The sequence below is a fragment of the Leuciscus leuciscus genome (genome assembly GCF_965113295.1).
Source record: "Leuciscus leuciscus genome assembly, chromosome: 5".
In the NCBI taxonomy this organism is placed as follows: domain Eukaryota; kingdom Metazoa; phylum Chordata; class Actinopteri; order Cypriniformes; family Leuciscidae; genus Leuciscus; species Leuciscus leuciscus.
This window is the reverse complement of record NC_138729.1, coordinates 38,127,613-38,139,649: the sequence shown is the minus strand read 5'-3', so window position 1 is coordinate 38,139,649 and position 12,037 is coordinate 38,127,613. Positions and strand designations below refer to the sequence as shown.

Genomic DNA, 12,037 nt, shown 5'->3' with positions numbered 1-12,037 from the left:
TACTCTTATAGTGCTGTCTTTGTGCTTTCCTGTCTTTTTTCGATAAGGTAGGAGGTAGGCATCTTACCGGCTCTCCTTTAAACCCTCTCTCTCCTGGATATCCAAGAGGTCCCTGTGGAGTTACATTAAGAGTAAGAAATGCACAGAATATACAGGAAGTGTTGCACTGTGGGGAGGTTTAAGCTTGTGCACTCACTCTTTCGCCTCGTTCGCCCTTTGGACCCACCGGGCCTTGCAAACCAGGAGCTCCCGACTTTCCCTGATTACATGAGAAAAAGATGACACATGAAAAAGTACACACACTCACATAAGGGTTATTTCCTTATCAGCCATAAACGTACAGTTTGTCCCATAGGGCCTGGTGGTCCGGAGGGTCCTATTGCTCCTGGAGGACCTACAAAAGACAGAATTAACAATTAAGAAGGTCTAATTTTATTCTATTTGTCCAAGGCATTTGCCTGATTGCCCGTTGATAGCCGGCTGCTTTCAAAAGCTCCAGTGTGTATCTGTGTAAGCGTTCTGTGAAGAGCATCAAAGGTTTCTATTTACAATGTGGTTTTGAAGTGTTAGTCATTGAGACAATCACAGGCATAGTTGTTGAGCGCGTAAATGCAGTGGCCAATCAGAGGTGTTTAAGTTAGTCAGAATTCAGATTTTTTTCTTAATCTCTTTATAAACAATGTTTGCTTATAAACATTTGAAGGCTACATGCTGTTTAAATGTATCATTTACTTATAATTTTTATCATCATAAATAATAAACATTTAATTTACACTAATTCATATTTTTAAATAAAATAGTAAAATAGTCCCAACAGTTTTTCTATGGTCCCGAAATTGGTTACAAGAACCGTGACATTTTACTGGTATTTGTATACCCAATACCCTATTTGAAATATTACATTTGGGTCCAATCATGCCCTCATAACACAGGTGGATACTACTAGGGCAAACAGTCTTTTAACATAAAACAAGGACAACTGATAATTAAGAGTAGCTCAATGAAATAGTCTGAAGTAGAAATTATTATGGATCTATGACAGTCTAAAATGATGTAGGAACTTCAAACTAAACGTATTATTTGCAGTATTTGAAAATTAAAAGCTTTTCTATAACCTCATCTGGAAAAATAAAAAATTCAGACAAGCAAAAAGCCTGATGTCGGACTGCAGCCATTACATTAGCTATAAATTCAGTGACATCATAACTCTTCTAATCATAACCTGCAGAATGGTTGATTGCTTCTATACCTGCTGAGTTGCCACAAAAATAGTAATATTTATGTTAACGATGTGCATGTACATTCTCGTGAATCAGATGTTACGTGCACTAAAGGTAGAGTGAAATTCATAGTTTTTAATCACATTGAAACAATATGTAATTTAAGACAAGCCACAAATAATAAGAAAACTTTTGAGTTTAGAGACATTTTTGTTGTCTTATGTTTTCAATATCCTGTTTGCAGTGTGTGGAAAAGTAAAATATGTCAAGACTTAATGGCTGCAATTTTAAAGTGAAGTAAAAAGTTGGCAAGTTGGCAAATCTCATGATAGTAAACTGGGATACAAACTCAAATTCCTCCTGCACAATGAAATTAAGGTTGATTCACTATACAATATGTATTATAAAACTGTATTTTTAGGTAGTGAATATTTCTATTAACAAAAGGACTTTATATCTTAAATTACATTCTCATAATAATCACATATCACATTTAGTGTGAATGTGGCCTAAATCATCTGATTTGTTCTCAAATCAGGCTTTCAAAAGCTTAGTTTAACCTTAGTAATCATCCATGGAATACATGTCCAATAGTGAAAAATACTGTAAACAAGAAATAAATAATTAAGATTCACTGACCGGTGGGTCCAGGTGGACCCGGTGGTCCATGTGGAGGGGTCACTCGGAGGTCGGGAAAGTTGTTATGTAGGAGACTATCTTTTTTCAGGCCTGTAACAATATATAAAATATCTCTGAGTCAGAGTGACAGTGATCTGATGAAGAGCGTCATTAAGGCTACTTGCCTGTAGATGGCGATGTTTAAACAAGAATAAACAGTGATTTAATTTGTAGCAGGTTGGGGCACCATAAATTGAAAAATTGCTGATGTGCTGGCTTTTTATTTTCTGCCATGAAAAGTGAATCAAATCACACAAAAAAGACATAAAATTACAAGCCAGTGGTTTTCTTTTCTTTTATCACAGCCAAATGGTTTTCTCTGTCTCTTTCTCTTGTGTGGGCTTTATTTTCCCCTTCATTAATTACCCCTCTGCCTACAACCCTGACATTTAGAGCAGACATTTTATAAATTTATAAAATCAAGCAACAAAAACATACAAAAAAATGCTATTGGCGTTTGTACATGCTCAATAATGTCTTGCTGAATTTATGTATTTCCATTACTTTTTTAAAATATTAATACTTTTCTCTGTTTTTATTTTCTTGTCACTGCTTTTGTTGTTGTGCATTGCTGCTTTTGGAATATTGTGTGCATCACAATCATGCAAATGAATTGCTTTGAAAATTAATTCTCTCTCTCTCTCTCTCTCTCTCTCTCTCTCTCTCTCTCTCTCTCTCTCTCTCTCTCTCTCTCTCTCTCTCTCTCTCTCTCTCTCTCTCTCTCTCTCTCTCTCTCTCTCTCTCTCTCTCTCTCTCTCTCTCTCTCTCTCTCTCTCTCTCTCTCTCTCTCTCTCTCTCTCTCTCTCTCTCTCTCTCTCTCTCTCTCTCAGCAGGTGAGTTTTTCGGCTGTAGTCTCGGTGGCTGCAGGGCATCCCTGTGCCCAGACCCAGACAGGAAACTCCAATAAAGACATTGTTTTTCTATGGAAGCCCCTTGCAGACCCTTTAATTGTCCTGATTACTTTGAAGGTGGAATCATGGGAATAACAGCCTTAACTGAGTTATAAAGTTCTAAGGCCCCTAAATTTCAAATTCTCAAACTTTATGAGGTCTGGGCAGGCCTATGTCTCCTTCAACAGAGAGCAGATATAAAACTGAGCTGAGGTGAAGAGTCATTCCGCTACACGAACCAGTCCTCTTCGAAAGTGACGAAACGCACACTAAAATATTATTGCTTCTATTCTAAAACAACTCCCTCGTGCTTAGAGTTTAACTGTGTGTAAGTCTAAAGACAGCACACATACACACACTTCTCCTGCTCTACCCTGCTGTTTTGGCCGTGCACATCTGGAAGTGGTTGAGTGACATCAGCAGCAGACAGACAGGTCTTTTTCCCAGCATGTGACTGTTGAGTCTAGCCTGCATTACCCCCTGAAATCAACGGTGGGGAAGGAAAAGAGGGGCAATGAGAGAAGAGATGCCCATAAGTTAGACTAATTCCTCAATCCATTCCTCTTTCTATTCATCCTTCTTTTGGACTCATTTGAAGCTTCCCATTCACTCTGTTGTCGCACAATCAGGAAGTATCAGTGTAAGAACGAGATGAATTTGACTTGACTGTCCAATGACTGGCTACTAATGACTTGCAGAACTGGCCTGCGCTCACAACTGAACCTGCTCCACATTTAGAGCAACTGACTACAGCATCTGTGTGTGTGCGTCTGTCCACATACATCCATCTGGTTCTGCACTACAGCAATTTCCCTCACAACTCGATTCTAAAGGTGTGAAAAATCTGAAGAGCCACATGGGAGAGCACAGCATACGCAGTTCCTGAAGACAGACAGACAGACAGAGAGCGAGAGAGACATAGAGAGAGAGAGAGAGAGAGAGAGAGAGAGAGAGAGAGAGAGAACAGGGGGGAGAGGGGTCCAAAAACAGAAAATGCGGGCAACTGTAACAGCTTTCTAGGATACTTGATTCTGATTGGTCAGTTGTGGCGTACTGCGATCAAATATTTTTGTATAATGACCACAAAACTGTATAACTGACTGCCTGTCCAGGGAAAGGATTTCCTTCATAGCTGTGCAAGTTTTATGCCTCTCGGATCACACCATGGGTCTGTTTCTTCTAACATAATAAAATAAGCTTATATATATATATATGATAAGCAGATTGATAAGCAGCCATACACTAACATTCAAAAGTTTGTTTTTCAAAGAAGTCTTTATGCTCACAAAGGATGCATTTATCTGATAAAAAATACAGGAAAACCAGTAATATTGTGAAATATTATTACAATTAAAAATAACTGTTTACTATTTTTAGACATTTTATTTTACCATGACACTGAAGATGGTATAAAAAAATTCAGATTTGCCAAATTTTCTGCATCATTCCTCCAGGCTTCAGTGTCACATGATCCTTCAGAAATCATTCTAATATTCTGATTTGCTGCTCAAGAAACATTTCTTATTATTGTCAATGATAAACAGTTGCGCTGCTTAATATTTTTGCGAAAACCGCGATACTTTTTCACGATTCTTTGATGAATAAAAGTTCAAAAGAACAGCATTTATGTGAAATGGATAAAATAGAAATAGAAATCTTTTGTAATATTATAAATCTCTTTACTGTCACTTATGATCAATTTAATGCAGTATTAATTAAAAATAATCAGTATTATTTTTATTTATGTTTTAATCGTTCTAACCCCAAAATGTTAACGATAGTATACTAAGTGTGGAAAAGTACAATCAGCCAGTCATTACTGCGAATGAAACCCCCTAGTGTGATAAAAGACCACTTTACTTTACATCAAGGTCCGTGTCAACCTTGTTTTTTGGGGTTTTCTTTTGTGATAATGACTGGATGACAGCCCCTTAAATAATTAGCACTCATACCAGCATCTTGTTCAGATGGTGGGCCAGGGGGCCCAGGAGGGCCGGGTGGCCCAGGGAGGCCCCTCTCTCCTGGGAGGCCTGGTGGTCCCTGTGGACCTGAGGAGAAAGCAAAAAAAGAGAAAACTCAAACACACACACACATTTCAAACCATCTTTCCCCTGAATAGTCAATTATAAGGCACTGTTGTCCCGTTTGAAAAAAAGATAACAGGAAATAGGAGAACGTATAGAGTGTTTTTGCAAACTATATGATAAAAGAATTTGAAGGAAGTTATGGGATGCTTAGCGTCCTAAAGGGAAGTAGAGGAAGTGAAAGGGCGCAGATCGAGGTAGAATGAAGTATTTAGTTTCGATACATGGCTGCTCTTGAAAACAGGTTAATAAGAAGGGCAGGAGAGCGGTGTGTATTTGTGTGTGACTGTGTGTGTGGGCTGTAATTAACAGGAGGGGGTTCATAATGGTCATGTGCTGGGCTCTAACAGGGAGAGCTGGGAAAACTCAAATAAACACTGCTAAATGCCGGAGCATATTAGCGACTCTGGTGTGTAATAAATTAAAACCTGGCTGGTGACTGCGCTGATTCATACAGCTCTCTTTCTGAATGTGTGTGTGTGCATCTACACAATATCCCTCCAGCTGGTTCCTTATTGCCTGTTAGTTTTGATTAAGCAGGGGAAAATAAAGGAAAGAAAAGCTACATATCACGGCTGGTGTGCGAGAGTATGCGATTGCAGAAAAAGTTTTTCATAAGCCTTTCTTTGTTTATTTGCCCGTCTTTTCTTTTCCTTTCCTCTTCTGTCCTCCATACTCACCTCTGACATCCCTGCATCCTTATCACCCCATTTCTCACCAGTCTCTCCTTTAGGTGTTTAAAGGTGATGCAATGCAAAAAATAATGTTTACTTGTTCAAAGTTATTTGAAAAGCGGTTAGATGAGATGTAGGATAAAATTCCTTTAATATGAGTTAACAGGGGCAAATTCACTAAACAATTGTGTCATTTTTGCACATGGTATTGCAGTGCAAAAACCTGTTTCTTATTATTCACTAACCACACACAATCCAGCTTAACCAGGCGCTAAATGTACTGAAATAGCACTGCACCTTAAAGGAATAGTTCACTTAAAAATGAAAATTCTGTCATCATTTACTCACCCTCAAGTTGTTGAAAAAATTACTATGGAAGTCAGTGCGGTACATCAACTGTCTGGTAACCGACATACTTCAAAATATCTTCTTTTGTATTCAGCAGAAGAAAGAAATTCATACAGGTTTGAAACAACTTGAGGGTGAGTGAGTAAATGATGACAGAATTTTCATTTTTAAGTGAACTATTCCTTTAAGTACTGTCAATCTTTTCTCTATAAACATGCCTTCTTTCTATGTAAATTAGGCATGTAAATTGGGATTATTATTATCTCTGTTGCCTGATTTGCATAATACATTTAGAGAATGGCTCGATAAAACAATGTAGACAGCATGTGTAAATAAACAGCCTTAACAGTGGACAAAATTCATTCTTAGACAGTGTCACAGCACAGGTCACATGTGGAGTCTGCTGCCTAGTGGAATCCTAACTGAGTGAATAACAGGTCATTGTGTGTATGTAAGAGCATCATGTAAAGAGGATGTCCTGTTTCCAGGAATTTTGTGGACCGGTATTCTGCTGAGTCAAGAGAGTAAACCATCACAAAGATTCTCAGAGCAATAGCCAAATTACTATCATCACTGAATTTGCCATTTCCAGTAGCGTCCTTCACCTACAACAAAGTACTATAGCACTATGGCATAAGTCATGATTCTTTTGGAATGAATGACAACGAATATTGTAATCGTTTAGTACCATGGTGGTATATATCAAAGTACCATGTTTCTTTCAGACCAGCACTTTAAAATGTATAATTTATATGATATATATTATATATGATATTTATATGATTATACAATTTAAATTAATATAAATTATAATATAATTTATATTAATGTAATTTCCCCCCCAACATTTTTACAATCACCTTTTTAGATTAACTAGTTTATTTTAAGAGTCCTGTGGAATGATAAATTAATTTTCAGAATCAAAAATCCAAGTAAGTCCATGTAGTCTCTCAATTAATATGAGGTAATAAACTGCAAATAAAATAATTTTCAAAATGCAATTGGAACTTAAGTAGTTTTAGATGATAGCTTGCCACACTGCAGAATGTCAACTATAAAGTATGCCATGTCACCTACCCATATACCTTGACGTTATTTTCCTTTAGATTTATCTTGCTTTATTTAAACATACCTCTCTTGAGAGAATACAGCAATCAGATACAGTTCATTGTGCATGACATGAAGGCGTAAAGAAAAAGGCGAATCCAAGAAAAACCATGCAATGGCAAACATATGGAAGAAATAAGAAGCAAGTATTGTATACATATCTCATGTTCACTTTAGATTGGATTCACATGGCTGAGGAGCCCCTCCATAGGACCTAGGGTCATTTAAAGCCCCTTCAAGTCAGTCATGGCTGGGTTAAAAGACCCTTCATACCTGTGGCCATGTTTCAAATATTATAACAGTACTAAATTCTGTGCTATTTTTGAGTCTTGGGGGTAAGCGATACATATGTTAGTTGATGTGTGTGTGTGTGTGTGTGTGTGTGTGTGTGTGTGTGTGTGTGTGTGTGTGTGTGTGTGTGTGTGTGTGTGTGTGTGTGTGTGTGTGTGTATTTTTTAGGCAAACCCTAGCACAGCACTGCATGCTGTGAACAAAAAAGGATTTTTTTACAATGTGGTCCAAGCACAAATATTTTGGCAAGTGGACTTGGGGCTCAATGCTGACTCGTCAATGTCTTCATATACCTCTTATGGCAGAAAAGTCAGCATGATGAGAAACCACATTCTTACCAGTCATAGGTCAGCAGAACTCCACAAGAAAATGAGGCTCTGTTATAAATGGATACAATTATAAAAACTGATGTACAAATACAGCTTTTAGGATTCTTTTGAATGTGCCATTTCTGAGGTACTTAATTGATCTGTACGAATAGGACGTAGCTATTCTACAACGTTTGTCTCGAGTCACAGAGTGATTTATGTGATCTCAAAATCCTGTGATAGTGTTGTGGGCTTGATTTGTTCAAAGTACCTAGAGGACCAGCTGTTCCTTTAGACCCTGGAGCCCCAGATGGACCTCTGCTACCCGCCTCTCCTTTGGGTCCGGGCAGACCTCGATACCCTTGTTTACCTGCAGATACAGAGAACATGTGTAATGTGTAAGGTCTACAGAGGCATCAAAGGTAAAAGATAGCGACCAAATATGTATGATTATGTCTGATCAGTCATGTCGTTCCAAACAAACCTGTATGTCTTTATTTCTTCTGCAGAACACAAAACAAGATATTTGGAAGTATTTTAACTGTTTATGTTCACAATGAAAGCTAGTGGTGTTCAAAACAACACTGGAGTACACTGACTTTCATTGTATGGATAAAAAAACCTGAGATGTTTTTTTATTTATATTATTTATATTTGGTCGGTTCCACAGAAAAAAGAAAGTCATAGAGGTTTGAAACGATATTAGATTGAGTAAAGGGTGAAATAATCTTCGTTTTCATTATTCCCCGTCTCTGATGACTCTGTCTCTTTAAGAAGGTCTCCATCATGTCCTGTTGAATGCATGTTTTGATCATGGTAAACCTTTTAGAAAGGTTCTGCCCAGGCCTTACAAACTGAATGAACGAATCAAGTTTGGGCAGCAGACCTCTATTGTGAGTTTGTAGAAGTGTGTATGTGTGTTTGAGTGTGTATTTTAGATTGAACTGAATAGTGAAAAGACTGACCATCTTTACCAGGTAAGCCATCCTGGCCTTTCTCGCCCTGTGGACCTGGGACAAACACACACAAATATACAGTTAAACAGAAAGTATAAGGATTCTCCAGATCTTAAAGCAAACTCTGCTCTGGTCTGTAAAAAATCAATCTTTTACACTAAAGTATCTTTCAGGCCTGTCATTGGAACAGTCCCACACAGCCTGATAAAAATCAGTGGATCAGTGAAGTGCCTGTTGGCAGACACAGCCTAAATAACACTGAGCTCATCATGTGAGATCATCATCTGTGACATCACTGCAGAGACAGGATTCCCTAAAGGAATAATTTATGAACTGATACATTAATTTGTTTACACAATCACTCATGTTATTCTCCCCCTGAAAGATTTTATGATAAAATAAAATTTCCTCATGTTTCTCTCCCACCAAGCATCTGGCCATGAACACATCCCCACCATTTCTTTTGCAGGAACATGGCGAATGTTTTTAAGAGCAACGTAAATCAAACAACCTGTTTTGGTTTTGTGTTACAAAAACTGTCCCCTTTGAACAAGACCACAAAAGCTTTGTAGTTTAGATCTAAATCAGCAACCAGGCAAGGAGAAAAAGGAGATGGACATTTGAACCTCTTTGCCTTTCTCTTCTGGGATATCTTATGATAGACAACCCCACTGGACATGGAAAAAGTCCCACACAGATTTACATTCAGCGTCCCTGAAATCCTGACTGAGGCGCCGGAGAGTGGGGTACGGCTTTATGCTCTGCTAATGTCTTGATCAAACTAACTGCTTGCCAATGTCTGCTCACTTGAAAACAAGCTGGACGAGCTAAGAGCCAGGAACACATCAGCAGGAAACCAGGGAGCGCTGTACCTTCATTTTCACTGAAAGCTGGTTGTCTAAAACACATTGCTCTGGCACTGCACCACAACTTAATTTACACCGCCACTGTAAAATAAATGATATTTGAGTGTTTATAGATTTATTTATGTTTTTAAGTTGTAAGTTGTAAAGTATAAATTGAATGAGATAAAATCAAAGATTTCAAGTATTACAATTAGGCATCTTCTGAAAGAGTACTGAATCTCCTGATCAAAACACAGGCGAAAAAGAAGCAGAAACAAGCGATAGCATATGTATCAGATGCATATGTAATATAATGCAATCATCAACATTAAACAGCACATAAATCAAAACTGCCTAAGAATTAAATGTCGACCCAGTGAGAGCTATAGAAGCTTTGGGGGTGTTGATGCACTCGGTCTACTCCATCTGTTTCGATCATCGTCAGATCCAGACGTAGTCTTTGACAAAAGCGCGATTTTCTCAGTTTTTTGCTCAAAATGTTTTTAATGCTTTTTTTTAATGAAACTTAACTTCTGTACATTCAAGTGCTAATTAAAAAACTTTATGTAAAGTTAAATAAAACTTGTGTTTGTTTGTTTGTTTGTTTGTTTAAAAGCAGAAGGTCTGTGCTTTCTTTTGAAATATTGCATATGCATATATTCCTACAATAAAAACTTTAAAGTTAAAGTTTTGTTAATACATTAAAGTTTTGTGAAAATGATCAAAAATGCTTGAGCTGGCTGGCAACTTTAATAAAAAAAAAAAACGCTGGTTTGATAACTTTCTTTCAAATAACAAAAAGAATCTTGAACATTTAAATACAATACACAATAAAAACAAAGTAAACAAACAGATTAAAATTCAAGAGAAAAGAACAATAAAGAACAATAATAGAGTTTTTTTTTTCAACCAATATCTAAGTATCTTTTCTGGACTGGCATGTTTTAGTTCAAAGTAAAAATGTTAAATAAAATGTAAAAATGTACATGTCTCCACAAATGTTTGAAAATAAATATGAGGTATTTGGTGTTCTTTGACAATAATCTTCATTCAGCCTGTTATGCAGAATATACACAGTTTTACTAATGTGAATTCTAAAAATCTAAACAATTTGGATAATAAGATACCTAGGACAATTCACACTTCAGTATTTTGAAATGCCCACTACTGTGCATGTTGCATATACCGCATTATCGAATTCATTGGAAATTCAGTCTAATTTACATCTACTTTTTCAATTTCAGATGGGCTAAAACAATAATTGTGCATTTTAGTGACGGCCCTGCACAGCACACACAGTTTAAGAGCTCCACACAAATTCCCCATGGAAACACCAGATTCACTTTCACTCTCTCCATCTGTCTAACCAGCACATGGAAATAATCCCCTCAAGGGTAATTTGTGCCTCATCCTTCCACCACAATCCTTCATGGCTGTGGTATCTCGAATGGATAGAGGATTGACTTTGCATTGAGGTGAAGAACTTCTGGGCAACAAATCTATTCAATGTTCTGTGTGGAAAGAACTGAATTGCCCTCGATTTGCTGAATAGTTCTGCCAAGTCAGTACAGGGAGGAGGAAAGCTGTATAAGTGCGACAAGGGTTTTCTGGATTTTTCTTAAGAGTCTCTCTAGTCGTTTCAGAAATCTCTGGGGACCCGTCTTTTAATCTCTCCCACACTTAGAGTGATGATAGGATTGAATATGGACAGCGAGGGGTAGCCATGGAGTGGGTAAGGGGAATTAAGGAATGGGTATTAACTACTAAAAAGGATGTCTTTCTGCATGAAGGATGCACTTCATATAGTGCTGACATACACAAACTGACAGAGATGATTCATCATTCTCGAAAAGTGTGATTTGATGTCATCAGAGGGAGAAATGTGACAACTACACTATCCATGATCCTAAAGAGAGATCCACCAATCAGAGAAGGGCTAGCCTGGACACAGCAGTGACAGTGCACTTCCATGTAGTTCTTTGCCTTTGTTTTTTTCTTTTTCTTCTTCTTCTTTGTTTTCTATACTAATAAATTTGAATTGAATTGAATCTTTCACGTCAGGTTTACACATCTAATATTACTCTTATGTGTGGGTAGAAAAAAAATTGTCGACATTTTCCAGTTTAATATTTTAATAAATTGCTTTGGCTTTTGTACAATACCAAAAGTATAAAAGCCAATTATTATGCAAATATAATATAAGCCAAATCCTAATATCCTGCTTTTTTCACTTGGTAAAAACACAATATGCCTGGGGTCAGTTAGTTAGTTAGTTTTAAGCAAGGATACATTAAATTGATCAAAAGTGACAGAAAAGACATTTATAATGTTATAAAGATTTCCATTTTAAATATATCAGTATAAATAATAAATAAAGTATAAATAAGTATAAATAAATGCTGTTTAATGCAATTAACTTTCTATTCATCAAAGAGTAAAAAAAATGTACCATACTTTCCATAAAAATATGAAGCAGCACATCTGTTTTCAACATTGATAATAAAAAGAAATGTTTCTTGAGGAACAAATCAGCATATTAGAATGATTTCTGAAGGATTATGTGACACTGAATAGATTGTTTATATTTTAGGGAGGAAATCATCTTATTTGGGAGTCCTTTTCTTAAAATTTGTTAA

At 36.9% G+C, this 12,037-nt stretch overlaps 1 protein-coding gene across 3 annotated transcripts in view; it reads right to left on the bottom strand.

The window, feature by feature from the left end:
* The window catches only part of emid1 (EMI domain containing 1), a 65,805-nt gene that overhangs the window by 7,126 nt on the left and 46,642 nt on the right, over positions 1-12,037 (bottom strand). For all 3 annotated transcript variants that reach the window (XM_082168704.1, XM_082168703.1, XM_082168705.1), the window contains exons 7-13: positions 8,566-8,610; positions 7,872-7,970; positions 4,741-4,836; positions 1,860-1,949; positions 342-394; positions 197-259; positions 68-112 (exon numbers count right to left, since the gene is read on the bottom strand). In XM_082168704.1, the coding sequence (XP_082024830.1) occupies positions 68-112; positions 197-259; positions 342-394; positions 1,860-1,949; positions 4,741-4,836; positions 7,872-7,970; positions 8,566-8,610 (491 nt within the window). The remainder of the gene's footprint in view (positions 1-67; positions 113-196; positions 260-341; positions 395-1,859; positions 1,950-4,740; positions 4,837-7,871; positions 7,971-8,565; positions 8,611-12,037) is intronic.